Source organism: Chelonoidis abingdonii, chromosome 3 (genome assembly GCF_003597395.2).
Source record: "Chelonoidis abingdonii isolate Lonesome George chromosome 3, CheloAbing_2.0, whole genome shotgun sequence".
Lineage (NCBI taxonomy): Eukaryota > Metazoa > Chordata > Testudines > Testudinidae > Chelonoidis > Chelonoidis abingdonii.
In genome coordinates this window covers 143,718,917-143,742,005 of record NC_133771.1, presented here as the reverse complement: position 1 = coordinate 143,742,005, position 23,089 = coordinate 143,718,917, and the positions used below count along the sequence as shown (strand labels likewise).

Genomic DNA, 23,089 nt, shown 5'->3' with positions numbered 1-23,089 from the left:
ATATATATACCTGCCCCTGGAAATTTCCACTACATGCATCTGACGAAGTGGGTATTCACCCACGAAAGCTCATGCTCCAAAACGTCTGTCAGCCTATAAGGTGCCACAGGATTCTTTGCTGCTTCTAGGGATGAGCGGCCCTCGATCTCTCTTTGCAGCAGTGGAAGTCAGAAATGCTCTTCTGGATTCTACTGTTTCTGTCTTCACAGTCAGAATAATGCTGGGACCAGGATGCTTTAGAGTATACCCTGGTTAATTCTTAAATCTCTGATCTTGCATAGTTTTCATACAATCTCTCAAATTATTTAGTATCTCAGGGTTATGGCTCTCAGTATACTATACTGAGTTTTACAGGTCTCAATGATCCTTTCCTTTAAAGTAACTAAACATTATTTCCTGTGAAAGTGAAAAAACATGAAATATAGTATTCAAAAAAGTTTTAGGTGTAGCACAGAAATAAACATTTATTAAAACACAGTTTTATTTTATGTTTATTCCTGTCAAATATAGTATCAAGGGCATTAAAAGGCAAAAATTATATATTTGAATATAAATGAAATCCTTGACTTGAAAAATAAATGCACATTACAAAATGGATTGCCATTTAAAAAAGAGCAACTGTTTATCCTAATTTTCATTTACATTTGACAAAGTAAAACTTTCCTTAAGAAAGAATATGTTTGTGCAACTTAGTAATGAGTTGTTCCTGTTGCAGACCAAAACTACCTTCACATGAAACTACAGTATGCTATGTATCTATGCCTCCTCCTATTACTTACATTCTCATAGAGGGCTTGAAGGGTCTCTAGGTCAACCACAGAGTTGTCCAAGTTCACAACAGCTGTGAAAAAAAGACAAAAAAGTGAAAAAGAATTAGTTGTCAAGATGATAATCCAGCAGTGAAAGACACACTGAACACAATACCCAGCAATAGCTTTTATGACCCCACTGGTCATACTGCTTAAGGGTTTTAACTTTATTAATGCCTTGAATAGTGCCGTTTCTAAGACTGTGGCCTAGGAACCTGGTAGAGCCAGGTGACAAGTGTTAAAGAATTCACCCCCTCCCCCAGCACACACACATGATCCCATGAGTATGGCCAAAGCCAAAGATCAGAGATAAGCTTCACATCAGACTTTCATGGTCTGACTGAAAGCATTATAACAATTTGTAAATCTGTACACACACACACACACACCCCCCACACAGAGCTCATTCCTGTCGCTGGTTGGTTTCAGACTTAAATTGGTTAATCCACAAATCAGCCAGTTAACTTTAATACACCTGACAAGGGTCAAATCTTCTATGCACTAAGCCGACAGGTTTAGTACAGATACAAAATATTCCTTTCCTGTTCCCAACCAATGCTGGTGCCACATACGTACTGTACCTTTTCAATGTCAAAAATCTGGCTTAACTGCACACACAGAGCAATTTCAAATCAACCTGACCTCTGGAAAAAAAAAATGTGATAAACAGGGGCACTGATTTGCTGTGATCACTGGAAAAACTATAAAGGTACTACATATATTTCATATTTATGCTGGTCAGCGAAGAATCATTCAAAATTAATATGAATATAAATTTATTAATATAGAATTATTTAAAACCTGGTAAACTGCATTTTTGATTTTTAAAAGTTTATGATCCATGTCATTGGAAAGCAAATTAAATTTTGTTTTCTTGCTGTCTCTCCACACACACACACACACACACACACACACACACACACACACACTAACTATACAGGTATTCTGAATATTATGCATCAGGGATTCTTGTAATAATAATAAACTTTTACTACAATATTTTATCTTTTGCCATTTTGTCCTTTATTTGATTGTTTTCTTTTTTTCCCCTGTATACATATCTGTCTGCTAGCCAGAATAACCCTGGGACAAAACTACTCTAGAGATCAGGCTGGTGATCAGTGATAGAATCCCAGTATCTGATTGCTTGATCCTCTATAAATCAGTGTCCTTGACTGTCACTAAGTGATTTTGTGTATACACCTCAAGATTACAGACAATATAATTCAAACTCATTTGTTTCTCATTGCTCTGAGGCATTCAGTGATACCACTTAGTGTCTGGGACTCATCACATTTTCCCCTTACAGGTCTGGAACTTAATTTTAGTTACAGTATAATAAAAGAATATATAAATAAAGAAAAATTGATCTTGATTAAATGAGCAGGGTCCAGTCCATATGTATGGACAGAGTTTTAGCAGATGAAAAGTATGGGAACTTATTATGTGCTAACTTTCCAAATAAATAAAGATTATCTTTTCTGTTTTTCCATATCAAATACAATATTTTATACATACATATCCCCTTGCTCCTCCTACCCTATCTGCCAAGTACCCACCATCAAAAATGTTTTAGAAGCCCAAAATTAATGCAAAATGTAGTACTATAGAGGGTAGTGAAAGATGTGAAAATATATTCAGAATTTTGCACAAAATAATGGTAAAATTGAGCTGAATGCTAATATTTTCCCTTTTCATTTAAGAACTTTTTAAAATGTCAAATACATTAAAGGTCTAATTAAAACGAGCAAAACAAGGAAATACATATTTAACAGCTGAAACTTAAATACACCTGTAAATCAGCTGATGATAGGGTGACAAACATTCCCTGAGGATACAACAGTGGTTCTTGTTTAATACTCCACATTGTGATACCTTATGTCACTTACAGTATTAATTCTGTGAATAAATGTTACAACAGGCACTCTTAATGCAACATTTAGCAAGGTATTTAAGCACATACACGTATTTAAGCATAAATAATCCCATAGGCTTCAATAGGACTGTTAATATGTTTAAAGATGTGCATGTGCTGAAGTATCTTGGTGAATCAAGGATTAAAAATCAATAAAAAGAAAAAAAATGTTCAGATCCTGCAGCATACACATTTCTACATATTGTTTGAGCTTGTACACCAGCAGGGTATTTTATTTATATATATATAATATATATATACACACCCAAAACAAGGTGTATTATAGACCTACATTTAACTGCGTATCTGATTTTTGCTTTTACAAGTTAGTGTATTTATATTGTACACAAACACCACAACCCTTTAGTCATTCACTTTGACTCAACAGTTATCTTCCACTATCCCTGCCCCCGCCTCAGAGACTGTCTGCTTCTGAACTAAGAAATATGGCACAAGTTCCTGTTCTGACTTCTTCCACAACGTTAAGATCACCCATGGATTACTTAGAGAGCAATAGAACACTTTTGTTTGAATGCTTGCCTGAGATAAGAGAATGCCTGGCAAACACAATGGTGCCAGGTCTGTGTACTTTCAACAAAACAGGTATGCAGAAGAGCATGCATATTTCAGGGAGCCGCTTAAAACAAACCAGTCTCAGAAAACTACAGACAAGGATTTAAAGAAATTAGCTCCTAGCATATATATGCGTGCGTGCGTGCGTGCGAGAGAGAGAGATAATACACACACACACACACACACACACACGGAGCTAATTTCTTTAAATCCTTGTCTGTGTATACATATCACTCCAGAGAAAATGACAAAACTTAAAATCCTTGTCTTACAAAACTAAATATACCTACGTGCACATATATACATACCTATCTATCACTATAAAATTTCACTAGGATTTTTTCAACATAAAAAGACTAAAATGTTTTTTTCAGGAAAAAAAATTATAAATTGAATAATGTAAGAGTATCATAAAAACACCTCCTTTCTTCTCAACAATACTATTCTCTACTTATGAACTCAAATAATCATATAAACAAGAACTACTGTAGTTGAGCATCTAGCTCTATTACCCAACATTACCTGCTTTGAGCAGGGGGTTGGTCTCTAGATGACCTCCTGAGGTCTCTTCCACCCCTAATATTCTATGATTCTAATGTCTAGAATTGCGAGGTAAAGCACCCCTCAAAATCCCATATATAGTGGTCAACTCACTAGTGAAAACAGACAAACACCAACTCCTCTTGGGTGGCTGGGGAGGGCCTGAGATGAACTACACAGTTCTAGTGTGTCAGGCTTTGGGCATCCCTCACGGGGATGTCACAGTCCATGGACATGATGGTGCTCAGTTCCACAATGATATTCGACTGTCCCAGCAAACACAGCTTCAGAGGAAAATCAAATCATGCAGAGTATTTTTAATAAGCAATTACAGTCACAAAATAATCCCCTCCCGCCAAAAAAAAAATCATCTCGTCTTGACTATTGCAAAATCCTCTTCACTATGCTCCATGAAACCGATTCCATGCCTCTTCAATCCATTCAACGCACAGCAGCCAATGACATCTCCCCCATGCATCACTCTGATGTAACCATGCACCCTACCCTTTTCATCCAATGGTTATTTGTTTTGCATCAATCAAAATAAAGTGTCTAGTCCCATCTATGAACCTAAAGTACTTACATGACAACAACAACTGCCATAGTATCTCAGCACCTCACAATCTTTAATGTATGTATCCTCACAACATTCTTGTGAGATAGAAAAGTAATATTTTACACATGAGGATCTGAGGCAGAGAGCAGCTAAGTGACTTGCTCAAGGTCACACAGTAAGTCTGTGGCATAGCCTGAAGTCAACCCATGTTTTCCAAATCCTAGGCTAGTCCCCAAACTATTGAATCATCCTTCTTCTTTCCTATTCTCAACCTCAAGGCCCTACACAACTCACTCTCTCTGCTTGTACAATCTGATCTATTTTTCTAATCCATTTCCACTACTCTGCCAGTGTTGACAGCTTTGAATGCCAACTTCTGATTCTACAAAGGTCTCAGTGTCTCTTTCCATGATGCCCTTTATGTATGGCTCATACTCCCTAAATGAATCTGTAAGCCTTCTCGTTCATGTTCTCAAGACCCATTGTCACCATGAGATCCCTATGAATCAATTACTAATGACAGATAGGTTGAGAAGCAGTTGGGGATATATGACACTACTGAAAATTTTTTTTTACATGATTCAGAGCCACCAAGCATGCACACAGGTACACTGCAAAACTGTATGATCTTGCTAACCTTCCACCCCTTCAGTCCCTCTTATTATTTGTCAAAATCCGATTAAAAACTCCATGTAACAAGTGTAAGATCTTTGGGGCAGGGATCATGACTTTCTGAATGTTTGCACAGTCTCCGTTATAATGGAAGGGGTTCTATTTATGCACTACTGGAGAGTAATAGTAAAATAAATAATGCAAATGTATACATTCATTGAAAACATCAAGCAAGCCAACTGTGTACCATTTTCAAAGCAAGGACTACGAAGTGTCTGAACAAACAGCAGGACAAAGACACGCTGCAACAATTAACACTGCTTACTTTGTGAAGATGGTAGCCACCTGTGAAGAATCTTCAATACAACAGAATACTGAAACAAAATGAGCTTAGTGCACAGTAGAGATAACACTGTATATAAAGGCAATCAAATTGCCATGCCTACACTGAGACAACACACCTTCTCCCATATATACACTGAAGCCAGTCTAGAAGAGAAGTCAATCTTTAAAAAATTAAAAACACGCTGAGAGATGTAATATGTAACCAAACATAACCAATGAGATCAATGATCTTGACAGCAAATAGTGTGTACGTGGGGAGATACAAGAAAAACGCCAAAAGGAAATTTTGAATAAACCCATCATATTCCTAGACAGATTATGGAGCATTGAATAGTTTCACTGTAAACTCTACACACTCTCTCATCATTATAGTCTATTATTCAGACTTCTAGGAAATACAGAAATTACCAGATACTACTGAAGCAAAGGCGCTAGACAAAGCAGACAGGGCAAACCAACCAGGTTAGCAGACATAGCAATCCAACCTTTGTTTTCTTTGACAATGGATCTAAATTCACCAGCAACTAAGTTGCATAATTTGTCAGAGAAAGATATTTTTGAAAAACTGGTCAAAACTTGGATTTTGCATGAGATTCTAACATTGTGAAGTTCTCTTTCATCTCAAATCATAACAAACAATTGAAAGTTTTAAAGTTCCTGCAAAATGAAATATCAATATGATCTTATCAAAATGCTTTGTTTCAATAAGGTCAAAGCACTTCATTTAGACTTTATCATTGACTTTCATAGACTATTACACTTGCTAGTATATGGCACACCATTTCCTCTCCTTACAAGAGTTATTCCAATAGCAATACTGAGTTGGCTGTCAAAAAATAATCTACACAAAGAATAATAAAAAAGTATATGGAAAGGCAACCTTAAATAGCAAAAAATAAATAAAACAGCCCAGTGCATTGTTAGACATACTTTAACATCTATATCTAGCTTATTGCTAAAAACTGAAGCAGTGGAATGTTTACAAACAAAAGAGAGAAAAAAACCCCACAAAACCGCAACAGGGTACAATGACCAATATACTAAAAACCTCCCAGAGTTACAAGTAAGAGAGAAGTAAAATGGTTTCCTAAGTATAGATGGGTAATAGGAACTTGGAATAGAAGTCCTCAGTTAATGGATGTCTTTAGAAAAAGGATATCCACACACTGCAAACTCAAGAATCTAAGCATGGATAGAGACAAATCACATCGTCCTAAGAACAACTGACAGGATCCTGATTGCTTTCTTGAGTAGCACACAACCAGCATGGGACCCAGCTGCCCATATCATCCAGCCAACCAAAGAGTCAAGCAAATCCAAAAGGAAGGTCAAACAGAATGCAGCAGCCCCCTTTGCTGCTATAAAAAAGAAAAAAAGAAAAAAAAGCTATGACTTGATGCAACATCAAGACACTGGCGAGATAAACCCAAGAGCTGAACTAATGTGAAAATAGTAGCACTTAGGGTAAGTAATTGCACTGGTCACTCCCTGAAGAATAAGTAGTTTTGAAAACTATGTTGCTTGTTGCTGTGTTTCACAGCATGGGCTGTCAGGCATTACACATTGGCCTATTGCATATGATTTGCAACATTTAGGACTCTTGAGTGCTAAATAAACAGGGGATGAAAAAAGAGTTCACAGCATAGCTACATGTACTTGTGCTACTTGCAGAACAATGACTATTGACAACAGCTAAGCAGATGAGGCCTTACGCCAAGCACAGAGTTAAAATACATGAAAACATTCTCATATAACTATCCATGTGTTTGCTTTTTGCACATACCTGATACTTACTGTTATTAAACAAAACTAAGCCATTTAGGGTAAGGGCTTTCTTTTTACTACATGAATTTGTAATGTGGATTGGGTTTCTGATACAAATACTATGCAGAGGTGAGAATAAGCCTCACTTAGAATTGTATGCATATCACTTTATTGTTGCAGTGATTCATTTGGATCTATGTTCTTAATAAGAAATGAGAACGGTGCATAAAATCCCCAACTTGAATGTGGTAGAAAATTAGGTGATACTTGTGTTTGTTTTTAAAACACTCAAAATTCAAAAATTGCTTTAGAAACATCCAACCAATCATATATCTCTAGGAAGTCCCCAACCATGGAAAATTTCAAACAAAAAATATTAATTTGACAAATGTGAGCAACTGAAAAAGGGACTTTATGATGAAGGGGCATTTCATCCTTAGTTTTTCCTATTCATTCTTCTATAGTATGGATTGGTTAAGATTGTTACAGCCTTTGACCTTAGCTTTTTGTTTCCCGGGTTTGGGTTCTAATCTATAACCTTATAATTGTATTAATATGGGGGTTATACTGTGGTATAAAAGAAAGATATTGCTAACAAACATCTCTGCTACAGACATCTCAAGTAAATATAGTTATGCAAGTTTAAGGACAGCAGTTACTGATTAAGTCAGTCTAACTCCATACACCTATACCATGTGTTTATAAAATGTGTGTAAGTTCAATTCTTCGAGAACAAATACATTTTGTTTGACTCAGTATGTCGCCTTCTTGTCTAGGCAAGAAAAAGAAAGGGAGACTAACACTGTAATCCTTTCAGAATAAAATGTTTAAATACAAACATGATTGCCATTGTAGACTGTTTAATCAAGAGAGATTGTATTTCAGTTCTGTTTTTGAAAGGTTTGCTGATTTGACCATACAGAGCACTTCATTGCTTATCTTAATTGTTTAGATAAGATTTCTTTGAGTTTGGCAGGTGACAGAATCTTGGGTGTGAGATATAGGAGGGTCAACAAATATTGGCATGTTACCAGATTATACTTATTTAAAATTATAGTGTGTGGCTGAGCCAATAGTCTCAATGAACCTGCTGGAGGCTGGTCTTTGGGCATGGAATCTGAAGCAGAATACCGATTGGTAGGAGGCAGGATTTTGCATAAACTAAGAAAGGATTATTATCCCTCCCAACTAGGGCTGGCTTTATGAGCCACGGGGCCCGAGTGGAATACTCAGCGGCAGTCTGGGGCTTCAGTGGCACTTCAGCGGCGGGTCCACTCTGGGTCTTCCGCGGCACTGAAGGACCCCCACCGCTGAAATGCCACCAAAGACCCCTGGAGTGGGGCCCTTTTAGGCGCGGGGCCTTCTTCGGGGGAATTGGTATAAAGACAGCCCTGCTCCCAACCTCCCGCCCCGCCTTGAAATGGTATCTAAGTCTTAGCACAGAGAGAGCACAAGTAACCCTTTCTAATTTCTGCATGTGTGAAAGAGGGACAGGTTTAATTAGGGATTTTTAGGTGAAATTTTTATGCACACATAAGATTATTTTTATAAGCAGGTTTTCATGGCTCTCTGTGCTTCCTGCAGGGTGGGACTAGTGGTGACTAACAGACCTGCCTTTTCTGGTAGAAAGATAAAAACAGTCAATTACATTTTTAAAAACTCCACTGAAATAGGTGTTATATACCTTGTGACAAATGCAAACTACAAGATGGTCTAGCCTGGTACAAGCATTCATTTTGGATGACCTGTGTAAGTTCCTCATGTCATTGTTATTCATTAGCAATTTCACTTACCCAAGAAAAGAATAAGAGATGACTTAATCATAGTCTGTAAGTACCTAGAGGAATTCACTTTAGGAAAGGCATAACAAGAGCTTATGGCTTTAAGTTGAAGCTAATCATATTCAAACTGGAAGTAAATATACAAGCTTTAAACAGAGAGGGTGATCAACCAAAGGAACAATTTACTAAGGGGTGTGATGGATTCTTCATCACCTAAAGTCTTTGTATGAAATCCTAGTTCCACTGAAGTCAATCACAAAACTCCCTATAAACTGTAAATCAAGATTACATACATGTTCTAGTTCAACCAGCAACCAAGAGCCTGATGGAGGGAATACTGGGTTAGATTTATATGGCCGGTGTTATTCAGTAGGGCAGGGTGGATTACCACAATGGCCTCTTCCGGCCTTAAAAATATATGAACCTATCAATATTGAATTTCATCTGCCTATTCAGCTATACTCACAGTCTCCCCTAATTTTGACTATCTAAAACATTTTGCTTTATCCTCAAATTTTGCCACCTTTTGCCTCTCTCTTCCAGTTCATTAATAAATATATGCAACACCATCAATCTGGAAGCCAATGTAAATAATTACACAAGTGCTTAGAAGTACACCTCTACTCCGATATAACACGACCTGATATAATATGAATTTGGATAAAATGTGGTAAAGCAGCACTCCGGGGGGGCAGGGCTGTGCACTCCAGTGGATCAAAGCAAGTTCGATATAATATGGTTTCACCTATAACGCAGTAAGATTTTTTGGCTCCCAAGGACAGTGTTATACTGGGGTACAGCTGTACTTTTACAAAACTGCAGGTCCAGCTGCAAATCTTGCTGATCAAGAACACAAAAGACATCTGGAAAAGTGTTCCTTAAAGAAGCAAATTGAGTAAAGTCCCACCCCCCCAACACCAACAAATGGTATCTTACTAAACATAAACCTTCATTCTTTCAACTCCCACCAAAAAACTTGGCACAGCAGAAAGAAGTTAAGATGTAGCCTTATATTTTACATGCCTGTGTAAAATCCCCAGACTTTATCATATTTCAGCACATGAACCTTTTCACCTAGTATTCTGAAGTTACTGCTTCAGGCAGCCACTGATGCTAGCAAAGGGATATAGTGATCATGTGATATTTGGTCCATGTTCTAAGTGTGGTAAGATTATGGAAATATCAAAAATCATGTCATATAAATGACAGAAGATTTGGGATTACTAATTCAAATTGCTGTGCTGTGGGAAATTACATGGTTTTATGATTTAATCCCCACTTCTTCACATGCTAAGAATTGTGTTTCCAAAAAGTTGGCATTGTTGATTCAAGGTTCAAATAGATAAAGACTTTGACTGCAACAAAACTGGTAACCTAATATTGCAAACAGAATAGGATATTTCATCTATTTTTTTTAAAATGTGGTTCAGAATTTGTATATATTTCAATATCTTAACTGGATTCTTACCTAAGAACTTCAAGGATAGGATTTTCAAAAGCACTCAACTTTAACGGAAACTTACCATTGACTTAAAAGAAAGCCAAGAAAGATAGGCCAATGGTGGCTGTTTCTGAAATTCCCACTCCTGCACTTTAACATTCAGTGCCATCTTTCGTGCAAATATTTCAATCTTAAAAAATGCAAACTTGTCTTTACCTATCTAAACATTACATGAAACATAAAACCCCTAGATGATACCATTACATTTAATAGTAGTACAAACAGATGCATAGACATAGAAAGTTCAATATTTTAACAATTAAAATTCACAGTGACAATTAGAAATTCAGTGTGGAATAATCAAGTACCAAGAGCAACAAGAAAAAGAAATTTGTGGCCACCAGCTAAAAGGCGACCCCTTCAAGGAATCGTTTGTGGTCACTTGGTACTGGCAAGCGGCAGAGAAACAAAAGGCACTTCCAACCTCATTACCACTTTAGATATGGACTGCCAGATGCTCTCTCACTATCATTTCCCCAGTGCAGTGATAGTGTTCCAAAAGGAGTGGTATCTAGCCCAACACTTCCGCCTACATGCTTCAGCAGGGAGCAGCATAGTTCTCTAGTGCCATCTGCTGGAACTATACAACTTGAATGAGCAGTCAAAGCATACAGGAGTTTTCAATATGATGATTTAGTAACACTTTGCCCTAGCCATCTCTGAGGTGATGACGTAGTACACTGTGTATCCCCAAGATGCAGCATGACTAGGCCAAAACAACTGAAAAATTAAGTGACATAGTTGATGTAAACATTTCCATCATTTCATAAATGCTTTCTCCAGACTCCCAAAGGATGTCTTGGAAATGTATGCTGCTGGTATCACCCAATTAGTGCAGAAAGAATTCCTAGGCTATGGTAGAGATGCTATTAACACAGAATGATTCTGGTCATTTGTTGTTGGGTCCAACCCAGCCTTTCAAGCTAAATGTCAGGAGCATGACGGCACCATGATAAGGAAGCTTTAACTACAACCAGCCAATGGAAAAGAATACACCACACAGACAGATGGTTATTCCATACTTTATAGCCCCCCTAAACTGACATTATTCCAGCACCATCTTTTAGCTTTTGGAAATGCACAGTTAGAGTCTTCAGTCCTATGTCTCCTCTTGTAATCAACACAACCAGGTCTATTTGATCATCTGCCTAAAACCAGGCCAAGCTAGCAGAGTGCTGATCAGCCTGATTTCCTCACTATATCTGGTTGTGAGAGTGGTACACAGAGCATGGGAGTCACTTTATGTAAGACTCTGGGTCACGAGAACTCCAGAGTTATTTCCGTCATTCTCTGTGCAGAACAACATGATTCTAAGACATTGTATCCAAAAGAATTGTATGTTTTCCTCTCTCATTTTGGAAACCTCTTATTTAGAAAAAAAATGTCTTCTTGAAAAAGGAACCCTTTCCTTATGTTCTATCCTTCTGAACATCCAGTTGTACTGTTCTCTGAAACAATGAGTGGTTGAAGTACAGTTGCTCACCTGAGACTAAACTTTCCTTCTGTTTGTCAGCCATTTTAAAATGCTGAATTAAGGTCTCTTTTAAACGAATATTTTATATACCTACCTTAGATACTTACATGGCACACATCATCACAGTCTTTGAGTTCCTCACAGTCTTTCAATGTACTTATGCTGTCAGCCCAATTTGAGACAGCGAAATGCTATTATCTCTATTTGATAGATCAAAGTTGAGGCACAGAGAGAATAATGGTCTTGCCCAGGTTCACACTGGAAGTCTTTAATGAGAAGGGAAGTGAACCTGGGTCTCCCACAGGTCCTGGTTAGCATTCTAACCACCGCATAATCCGTCTCCTTACTCAACCACCACTTTTATGTCCTGAGCAAAAATACCAGTCAGCAACTTTTGACAGTACACATTGTCATATTTTTCTAAACCCTTTAAAAATACATTCATTTTTATTTATCCTGGGTGGGGTGGGATAGAGAGAGTCTGCTTCAGTGCACTGATAGCACAATCCCCAGCTAAAATGGTTGTATTCAGCTGTTCCTTTTTTAGCAAATCTCTCTAAATGTGAGAGGTACAGTGGCCTATTAGTATATTGTGAGAACACACACACACTCGCACGCACGCACGCTCTGCTGTGGCAAACACCTTAATTCTGTCCACTTTACAGAAAAGGGAAGATTTAATGACACTGGCAGATCTTATTTAAGGAAAAATTAGCTCTTCTTCACTTTTGTGACTGTATTGAGTGCCCAAGTCTGATTCAATAATGCTTTGGGACATGTGTGAACATTTGGGAAAAGTTCCTTGTGGGGAAACTGGAGGCATTTCTTAAGTACAACATGTTACCAATGCTATTAGAAAATATTTTTTTTTCAGTTATACTTTTATTTCCTGACCAGTAATCTTGTAATGACTGTGAAGTGCACAAATCAGACCAGTAGTGCTAGTTTATTAATGCCCATTTGGGAGATTAGAACTTTCCTCCACTTTTCTCTTTGGAAATTCCACATTACTGAACATAAAAAAAAGACCACAGCCTTTCAGCTGAAATGATGAAGAAACAAGTTCATCTGAAGTCACAATTCTTACAAAACGTCCCTATAAAATTAGACACTCTGATGTGTCCTTAAAAATCCTTAACGCACCCAAAACATACAATGTGGCAGTGATTAGCCTGTGTACTGATTGCAGCATTATGAGAAAATTATATAATTTTCCTCATTGTTTAAAAAAATGTAACTTATTGCGAATTCATTACAAACATATGAAATGATTTTGAGTGGTTTAATATTAAAGGATTTTTAGGGTTTGTAAAAAATTAAGTGTAAATTCCAAAATAGGAAAGACATTGAGACTGGTATGTCCTAAGATGAGGTCTGGCAACTAATGGAAAAACTTATATGAAGTATCCAAGCAGTGTACCTCATGCAGTCCCAATAAAATGGTTAAGGGAAAATTGCTGCCCTTTCCTCAACTTCAAGGAAGCCATAGTACCATTCTGGGCTGGAGGAACCCAGGCGCAGGGAAGAACTAGAGATGTTAAATAGGCCAGACACATTCTCTCACCCACTAAGACAATCCCCGAGATAGGCTTTTATGTCTTTCATCCAAGGTGCAGAAATCCTTGCCCACTTCATTACAATCTTCTAACAACCCATTACAACTCCAAGCTTGACCTTGGTATCAGCATTACTGCTAGTACAAGTGGTCAGTCAGGGATTCTAGAACGGCTTTAAATTTACCATACAACTTAAAAACAAAACACTAATAGTATAAATGTATTAGGAATTTTTATATCATATTACAGAGCCATACAGGCAATATTAGCACATTACTTTCCCTTCTAATGTGGTTTGTCTTTAGTGCTCACCTTCTGGAAAACATCTATCATACATTCTATTACTATCATTAATTATAATTTCACAGCACCGGAAGTACTAAGAAGTTCTTTGAACAAATATAAGAAGACAGGGTCCCTGCCCTTATGAGTTTGCAATCTACCAATAGGCATGATGCAAGAACAAGGGCTGCAGAGGAGTTGGGAGAGACTGAGGAAAAAAGACAGGGGTTACAGTAATAAAACTATGTTGTTACTCAGCAAAAGGAAGAGCACAGCAGGGTGAAGCAATTAAAGGATCTGATTCAATATGTGAGCTTGCTCAAGAAGGGCATGGCATCTGGTATGGGAAAAAAAAAAAGATTTGAACTGTTTCAGAATCAATTCTCAATGACAACCTGGAATTGATATTAAGATAAATCAAGCCTTGTGATTAAACATGAGTTAATAAGAAACTAAATTTTCCAGAAGTTAATTTTTTCTGGAAGAAAAGACCATTCATTCAATACTTCACTGCAGTTTCAGTAATAATCCTCTTTTAACAAACTTTTTAAAAAACATTAATGTGGACTGTTTCTTTCCATGTACCTTGTATTTGGAGATAGGCATGAAAGATTTAATTAAAGCAGTCTTATCATCCATGATTTCAGTTCATGAACAAAGAATACTTGAACCTTCTGTAACAATACTTTTTGAATAGTGTTTTATTCTTTATTTTACACATCTGTCATGTTTATACATGTCATAAACAGATAGCTATGGGTTAATGTTTCTTTTACCTGTAAAGGATTAACAAAGGGAACCAAGCACCCGACCAGAGGACCAATCAGAAAACCGGATTTTTCAAAGTCAGGGAGGGAAGTTTTGGACTCTGGGTCTTTTGTCTGTCTCTCAGCTATGAGAAGCTTCTTTCTTCTTCTAATCTTCTGTCTCCAACTTGTAAGTATAGGTAGAAAACATATGGCTTTTATGTGTTTTTGGGTATATTTGACATGTGTGTAACTTGCTGAATGTTTCAAATGGATAACTTTTTGAATCAGACTGTTTATTCATATTTTTATAAGTCAGTACCCTGTTTTGTCATCCTTGAGTGCAGAGATTGAAATTTGATGTCTTTGTTCCTTTCATTTTATATAAGCCTTTCCTTTTTAAAAACCTGTTTGGTTTTCTGGTTAAGGAGAAAGAAGAAGTGGAGAGGGGAAACATAGCTATGTTTTAACCTCTCCTAGTGTCGAGGGCAGGAAGATGCTACGGGGGAAGAGAGAGAGAGAATGCTTCTCTGTTTCCCTTGTATTTGGGGGTTTGTCTCTTTGTGGAATAAAAGGATGTATCTATGCTTGTGTGTTGGTTTGGGTATTGTGATGTAAAGAGTTGTATCTAATACTCTCTAGTATAGCCCTAGAGAGGAAAGTCTGGGTGGGAGAGGGAGGAGGAAGGGAAGTGGTTTATTTCCCTTTGTTGTAGGCTCAGGGTTTCTGAGTCTTGGGGTCCCTCCAGGGAAGGTTTTGGGGAGACCAGAGGGGGCCAAAACCCGGGAAATTTTGGATGGCGGCAACGAGATCAGATCTAAGCTGGTAAATTGAGCTTAGAGGGGTTCATGCTAGGCACCCAGATTTTTGGACACTAAGGTCCAGATTTGGGAGAGAGGCTTATGATAATACACTATCAAACTGATGTATGGCATTGATAACAGTTACTATATGGAACACAGTGAAACACTCTGCTATTATTAAGGACTACAGAAATTTTCACACTGCTTCAGAACAATGGTTCACCTAGTGACCAGCAGTGGTCAGTACTAGATTCATAGCTTTAAAGGACAGAAGGGACCTTTTAAACAACTTGCCCGACCTCCTGTAGATCACAGATCAAAAGTACCTTACCCAATAATTTCTGCATCCAACCCATAACTTGTCTGAGTTACACTATACCTTTTTAAAAGATATCCATCCTTGATTTAAAGACATCAAATTATATAGAATCTTCCACATCCTTAAGTAGGTTGTTCCAACTCAATTACCCTGATGTACTTATTTCTTCACTGCAGTGGATGTGAGGGAGATTCCCACATCTGAGACATTCTTTTTAGATGACAAATCTGAGGATCTGTCCCAGAATGAGGTGTCAGTAGAGGAGATTTTGGAACTAATTCATAAATTAAACTGTAATATGTTACGAGGACCAGATGCTATTCACCCAAGAGTTCTGAAGGAACTCGAATATGAAATTGCAGAACTAAGTATGGCATGTAATCTATCACTTAAATCAGCTTCTGTACCAGATGACTGAAGGATAACTAATGCAACATAATTCTTTTAAAAAGGCTCCAGAGGTGACACTGTCAATTACAAGTTGGTAAGCCTAACTTCAGTAACAGGCAAATTGGTTGAAACTACAGAAAAAGAACAGAATTATCCAACACATATATGAACATGATTTGTTTGGGGAAAGAGTCAACATGGCTTTTGTAAAGCCAATTCATGTCTCACTAATCTATTGGAATTCTTTGAGGGGGTCAACAAATATGTGGACAAGGAAGATCCAGTGGATATAGTGTACTTCGACTTTCAGAAACCCTTCAACAAGGTCCCTCACCAAAGGCTCTTAAACAAAGTAAACTGTCATGTGATAAGAAGGAAAGTCCTCTCACGGATTGTTAACTGGTTAAAAGATAGGAAACAAAGAGTAGGAATAAATGGTCAGTTTTCAGAAGGGAGAAAGGTAAATAGTAGCGATCCCTAGGCTGCTAGGAACAGTGCTGTTCGACATATTCATAAATGATCTGGACATAGGGGTGAAAGAGAGAGGTGGAAAAGTGTTCGGACTACAAAATTACTCAAGATAGTTAAGTCCAAAGCGGACTGAATAGTTAAAGGGATCTCACAAAACTTGGCAACTAGGTATCCTGCAGGTATGTGCTGGCCACCGCTTCCTGCAGCTCCCATTGGCTGGGAATGGTGAACCACAGCCACTGGGAGCTGCGGGGTGCCGTGACTGCAGATGGTCAATGTAAACAAAATGTCTCGCGGCCCACCAGTGGATTACCCTGGTGGGCCACATGACAAAGGCTGCCAACCCGTGACAGAGGTCTATAAAATCATTTGCAACTTTAGCAGCCTCGTGGCCAAGATGGAGTCTGGTCTGCAGGCAGCTCTGACCAAGAGAAGGCACACACAGGAATGCAGCGGGGAAAGTCCCTTGCGCCCCAGGGGCACCTGTTCCAACCCCCCGAGAGTGAACACACACACTCGAAAAGTACAATGAATATAGGAAAGGAAAATGTTTATTTACAGAGGGATAAAAGGAGAAAAACAACAGGGGGAAATATAAGGGAAGTAGTAAAACAGGGTTGCATTCAACTTAAGGTCCCACAGGCCTAGTGGTATCACAGTATCAAAGGACAGACACAAAGTAATGTGTCTGCACACAGAGTTCAGGAGTCCTGGGCAACGTTCCACTCCAGTGATGAGTCTTCGGTGCTCCTGGTTGTCTTCGGCACCAGTAAAATTCTCCCAACAAACCCCATCAATGCCATCTTCTGCCACTCTCTGCAATGCCATACAGAGCGACAACCTCTCTACTTAACTAGCAAACAGCATCCCTCCTTATTCCCAATGCAAAGTTACAAGCTGCAATACTCGCAGCTCTGGGCTGCACTAACACTGGGTCCAGCTCCAGTCTGTCCTCCTCGGGCGATTCCTCCCTGGCACAGTGCTCCTTCTGGTTCCTGTCCTGGTGTGTCTCTGATTGGCCGCTCTGTCCCTCTTAGGCTTCAGGCAGGTTCTTGACTGCTTCACTCTGTGAGGGCCTCCTTGCTGCAGCCTCTCTGTCTGGAGCTCCAGACACCCCCAAGCCTTGCTCTCTTCCCTTCTTTCTGCTTCCCTTCCCAATAGCATAATCAGCACTTCCTCCCCTCAGGAAAAATATTTAAAGGGGCCATGCTCTCTCTAAACCCCAAAGGGGTTTCACATGAATGGTATGTAGGAAGTGAATAAGAAAGTGCTATTTGTCCCTTTACATAATATAAGAACCAGGGATCACCGAATGAAATTAACAGGCAGCAGATTTAAAGCTAATATAAAGAAGCGCTTCTTCACACAACTCAAGTCAACCTGTGGAAGTAATTGCCAGAGAATGTTGTGAAGGCCAAAATTATAACAAGGTTATAAAAATAATTAGATAAGTTCATGGAGGATAGGTCTAGCCGTGGCTATTAGCCAAGATGGTCTAGGGATGCAACCTCATGATCTGGGTATCCTTAGCCTCTGACTTCCAGAAGCTGGGAGTGGACAACAGGATCACCAAGTGATTGCTTGTTCTGTTCATTCCCTCTGAAGCACCTGGCATTGACCATTGTCAGAAGACAGGCTACACTGGTCTAGACAGATCACTGGTCTGACCCAGTAATATGACTGTTCTTATGTTCTAGATTGAATTTGTCAAGCTTAAGCTTCTAACCACTTGCTCTTGGCTCTTTAATCTAGCAGAAAAAAGCACATCCAACATCAAAAATCTCTCTTTCCCATATCTGTATTTTCAGACTGTGATCAAGTCACCTGTTAACCTTCTTTTGGGTAAACTAAACACATTGAGCCAGTTAAGTCTCTCATGATAAGGAATAATAGTCACAGGAGAATTTATTTTCCAGTCCATGTCAGCTAGTGTTGAGTAAGAAGTTATGTATTATGTTTTCCCCTTGTCAATTTGCATGGCATTACATTACATTTATATTGTCTTTTTTTTAAATTGTCCATTAACATTTTTTTAAATTGAAATAGTTCACGTTCTGAACATCTAGCTTTCAAATTCAGAGGGCAAAATGTTTTCTGTTGTGCATAAATACAAAGAGTTAGACAACTTAAGAAACCAAGTTATGGCAGATATGCCGCAAATGTGATGTTTAGTAAAATAATCTGAACTGTCCAGGAAACAGGATTGGGCTTTTATTGAGGCTGGATGAGCTAGTGGCTCTTTCCACCTCCCCATAACCAGTTCTCTTCTTGTTGATGTCAATATTGCTACCTCCTTACTTCCAGTAGATATCCACCAGACCCCCTCTCATCACTGATCACACCAGAGAAGAGGCAGAACTTGCATGTGCAAGTTATATGAGTAGCAGAGACAAGGCAGGACCTGTGAGGAATGCCTTATTATTGGGCCAGTGTGGTTCCAAGAATAAAGAACGGGATGGGAAGCAGAGCTTTTAAAGTAGCAGGACCAGAGTGGAAGTGAAGGAGTGCGGTCACGAATGGAGCTTTGGAAAGGCAGACCTTTCAGAGGGATGTAAAGCATGAAATACTGAAAAATAATAAGTAAAAGTTGTGCAAGTACATATTTTAACTTTTGCTGCTTTATCTTTTGAATATAATGTGTTCAAATAGTTTAAATAACACTACAGTATAGATTAAATCTCTGTTCAACAACAAATTTGTATTGCTATGATAGAAGTTTTCATTGTCAGGGAGGAAAGGGGTATTAGCTGTCAAATACAGCTAAGGAGCTTCTCTTCATGAGGGGGGCTGCGGCATCTCACGGTAGAAAAAAATATTCTTGGTGGGTAGGGAGGAGTGGGATAGGTGGGGCTAAGCAGAAGACATTAAGACACCTAAAGGATGGTGTCCAGATAGAGTTTGAGGATCTTCACAGCAATTCTCTAATATAATATTGCTCACAGCTAGATATGCAGTCAGAAAATAAAAGAGCCCTGAACCTGTCACAACAAGAGGAATAGTGGAGACAAGTACAGGAAACTACTGAAATGGAAAAGATGATATACAAGTAAAATGGACAAACACAGAGCCTTTTATAATATTTTTTTCCAGACTGCTATTCTCAACATTTACAAGAAACACACTTAAATAAGCTCAACGGGTTTAGTCAGAGATTCATTTCCACATTGGAAAGAAATATGTTGTACATTTCTGACTGGGAAGAAACTGCAATGTTGATTAACATGAAATATGATATTCATTGTCAAATTGTATTATTCTAACTACAGGCTTCCCCAACCCAGGTGTTGTTTTTGTTTGGCGGGAGAAGGGGCAACATGTGGCTTGGGTAGGGGTTAGGTTTTTTGGGGGGGCGGTTATACACCCCAGTGCTGCTATTTTTATGATTACTGTATTTGTGAATATCAATTACTACAAGTATCAGAGGGGTAGCCGTGTTAGTCTTGATCTGTAAAAGCAGCAGAGAAACCTGTGGCACCTTATAGACTAACAGACGTTTTGGAGCGTGAGCTTTCGTGGGTGAATACCCACTTCGTCAGACGCGGTAGTGGAAATTTAGGGCAGGTTATATATAGTAGCAAGAAGATAGAGATAACGAGGTTAGTTCAATCAGGGATGGATGAGGCTGTTCTATGATTGAGGTGTGAAACCAAGGAGGAGACTGGTTTTAATTGCAACAATTCAGTATTTGTTTAGTCTGAGCGATGGTGAAATTTGAGAAGAATGAAGCTAAGATTTTTTGAAGTTGGTCTGAGTTTTTTTGTGAGGATGGCATTAAAATGCTATAGTGTGCAGGGAGGTGAAGTGTTATAAGGTTTTTGTATATTGCATTCCTGATATTGATTGGTGTCCTATTTATTTTTCGTAGAGATGTAGTTTGGCGATGTACATAGCAGAGGGGATTGTTGGCATATGATGCATTATTAATTGCTGGAATGAGGTGATGAACAGCGATGGTAGGGCTGATTGGTTAGGTTGTGATGGTGTCGTGGTGTAGATATGTGGGAGAGATGGCATCGAGGTTTGTTGGCATGGATTGGTTTGAGTAGAGTTACTATGGTACAGTGTGGAAGTTGCTGGTGGAGCATGTTTCAGTGTTGGACTAGGTTGTTCTGTGGCAAAGGATTGCTGACATAAATTCGGACTGTGAAAGTGTGGGATCATTGTAGATCCTGATGGGTTGTAGTCTGATGATGGTGGAGAGGGTTTTAGCTGGGGGCTGTATCTGAATGGCAGTGGTCCTATTGTTCTTTACTGATGGGTCTTGGGTAATTGATCTGTCTATTCTGCGTGAGGGTATTGGTCAGTCTTGGAACTTGGCTGGTGATTGTTATCTAATTCTGTGCTATGTGTTGAATTGGGGTTTTGTGTGTGTCTCGTTGAGGGTTAGAGCAAGTGACGGTTGTACTCAGTGCTTGGCTGTAGACAATGGATCGTGTGATGTGGGGATGGAAGCTGGAGGCATGAAGGTAGGCATACGTCAAGGTAGGTTTTGATATAGGGTGGTTGTTATGGAAATATATTTGAGTGTGTCTAGAAAGTGATCGTGTAGATGGTCCAGGCTGAGAGTGATGGGGGTGGAATGTTGAAGTGGTGGAATTTTTGTTTCCATGGGTTCAGATGATGAAGATGTATATGTAGGTAGTTGAGGAAGGGGCGTGGTGGACGAGAGCTGAGGTAGCGTTGTTCAGTAACATGAAAAATATTGGCATATTGTGGGGAATGGGGATGCCCATAGCAGTGATGGATTGGAGATATATATGGAGTCATAAAAATGAAATGTTGTGTGTGAGTATAAAGAAGAGCTCAGACAGACTTTGTTGTGGCATCATAGGGATAATGTCTTGACAGTTGTTTATTAATCTTGTGTGTGGATTTGTGGTAGAGAGCCCTCTAATCTGGATGGCTAGGAGAGTTTTTTTGGGAGGTGACCAAATGAGTTGTAGTTTCAGGAATAGTAGTGTATGGAGGATAGTGGGGTGGCTGGTGCAGGAAGGGTCTGGGCAGAGTCACAATATCCAGAAGTTTCAGATGGAGTGGCAATGCACGAGATGATGGGGCTCGATTTCGGGTTGTGGATCTTGGGTAGTAGATAGAATACAGCATGGTCGGGCGTAAGGGTATGCATGATTTGTTTTCTGGTGTTAGTGTAGGGAGTGTACTGAGTAGATGGTGCAGTTCTTAGTGGTATTCTCAAGTGGGATCTGAGGGAAAGTGGCAAACTGTAGAATTTGTATTGGAGAGTTGTCTGGGGTCCTTTTGGAGTCTGACCTGTTATTGATGACAACAGATCATTTGTAAGCTCATTGATGATAATGGTCAAGGGTGGTTTTGAGGCTGTGGATGGCATTGCGTTCTGCACAACTTAGTTAATGAGGACATAGGGGTGTGTTTTTCAGATTTTCATGTGCAGTCTGGGGTGAAGATTCATGTATAGTCAGATGTATTTGACAAGGGGATCATGTGGAGTTTTTTATTGTGTGTTGTGGGAGGGTCCTTGTGTATAGTGCAATGCTTCAGTGTTGTCCTGGAAGTATTCCTTTGAGTCGGAGAAGCGAAAGTAGGTTCAGATGCAAGACATGTATATGTCGGTGGGGGTGCCGAAGGACAGAGAGTCCCGAGCTAGGACAGACTTTTGTCGGCTGAGTGTGTAGTTGGATAGTTTGACGAATTGTGGTGGGTTAGGGGTACTAGGTTGGTGTCCAATGTGGGTAGGAGTTTTAGAAGTTAAGTCTTTTTTTTGTAGAGAGGTGAAGTGAGTGTTGTGATCTTCTATTTTATTTTAGTGAAGTCGTTTTTATGAAGTTTGGTTATATAATGAAGTTCCAGGTTGGAGGCTCTTTTTTGTGGTTTTCATGTTTGCATGGTATAGGATGGATAAGGTTGGTTTAGTTTATTTGATACGTATGGCATAATCTCTACAATGTGGTCTGTGTGTTGTAGATTAGGCAGTGATTTTTTATATTTAGTCCACAGCCTCTCCTGCAAGCTCTACTGCAAGATCAAACCCAAGAAAGGAACCACCGGACTCACTGGCCATCACATCAGCCAGCTTAAAACCCCTCCACGCATCATCAGGGATCTACAACCCATCCTGCGACAATGATCACACTTTCACGGTCTTGGGTGGCGGCCGATCTTGCCCCCAGGACACCGCCAACCTGCAACGTATCTCACCAAGCACACTCACACCGTCCATAGTAATCTAGCTCAGGAACCAATCCATGCAACAACTCGATGCCATCGTCTGCCCACATATTACACCAGCGACAACCATCACAGGACTACCAAGATCAGCCTACCATCACTGGTTCATTCACTGCATGTCCACAATGTTAATGCCCATCATAGCACATGCCCTCTGCTATGTAATGGCAAACTGGACAGTCTATGGAAAAGGATAAAAGGATACAATCAGATATCAGGAATGGCATATACAAAAACCTGTGGAGAGCACTTCAACCCTCCCTGGCCACACATAGCGATCTTAGGTGGCCCATCCTGCAGCAAAAAACTTCAGGACCAGATCAAAGAAAACTGCTGAGCTTTACCGTTCTTCTGCAAATTTGACACATCACTTCAGAACTAAACAAAGATTGTGAATGGCTTGCAATTAAGAACCAGTTTCTCCTCTTTGTTTGCACATCAACTGCTA

The 23,089-nt window shown here is 39.2% G+C and overlaps 1 protein-coding gene across 1 annotated transcript in view; it reads right to left on the bottom strand.

Moving 5' to 3' along the window:
- Positions 1 to 23,089, bottom strand: part of FMN2 (formin 2) — a 238,261-nt gene that overhangs the window by 105,987 nt on the left and 109,185 nt on the right. Inside the window, exon 8 of the mRNA XM_075064186.1 lies at positions 780 to 841. Within this exon, the coding sequence (XP_074920287.1) occupies positions 780 to 841 (62 nt within the window). The remainder of the gene's footprint in view (positions 1 to 779; positions 842 to 23,089) is intronic.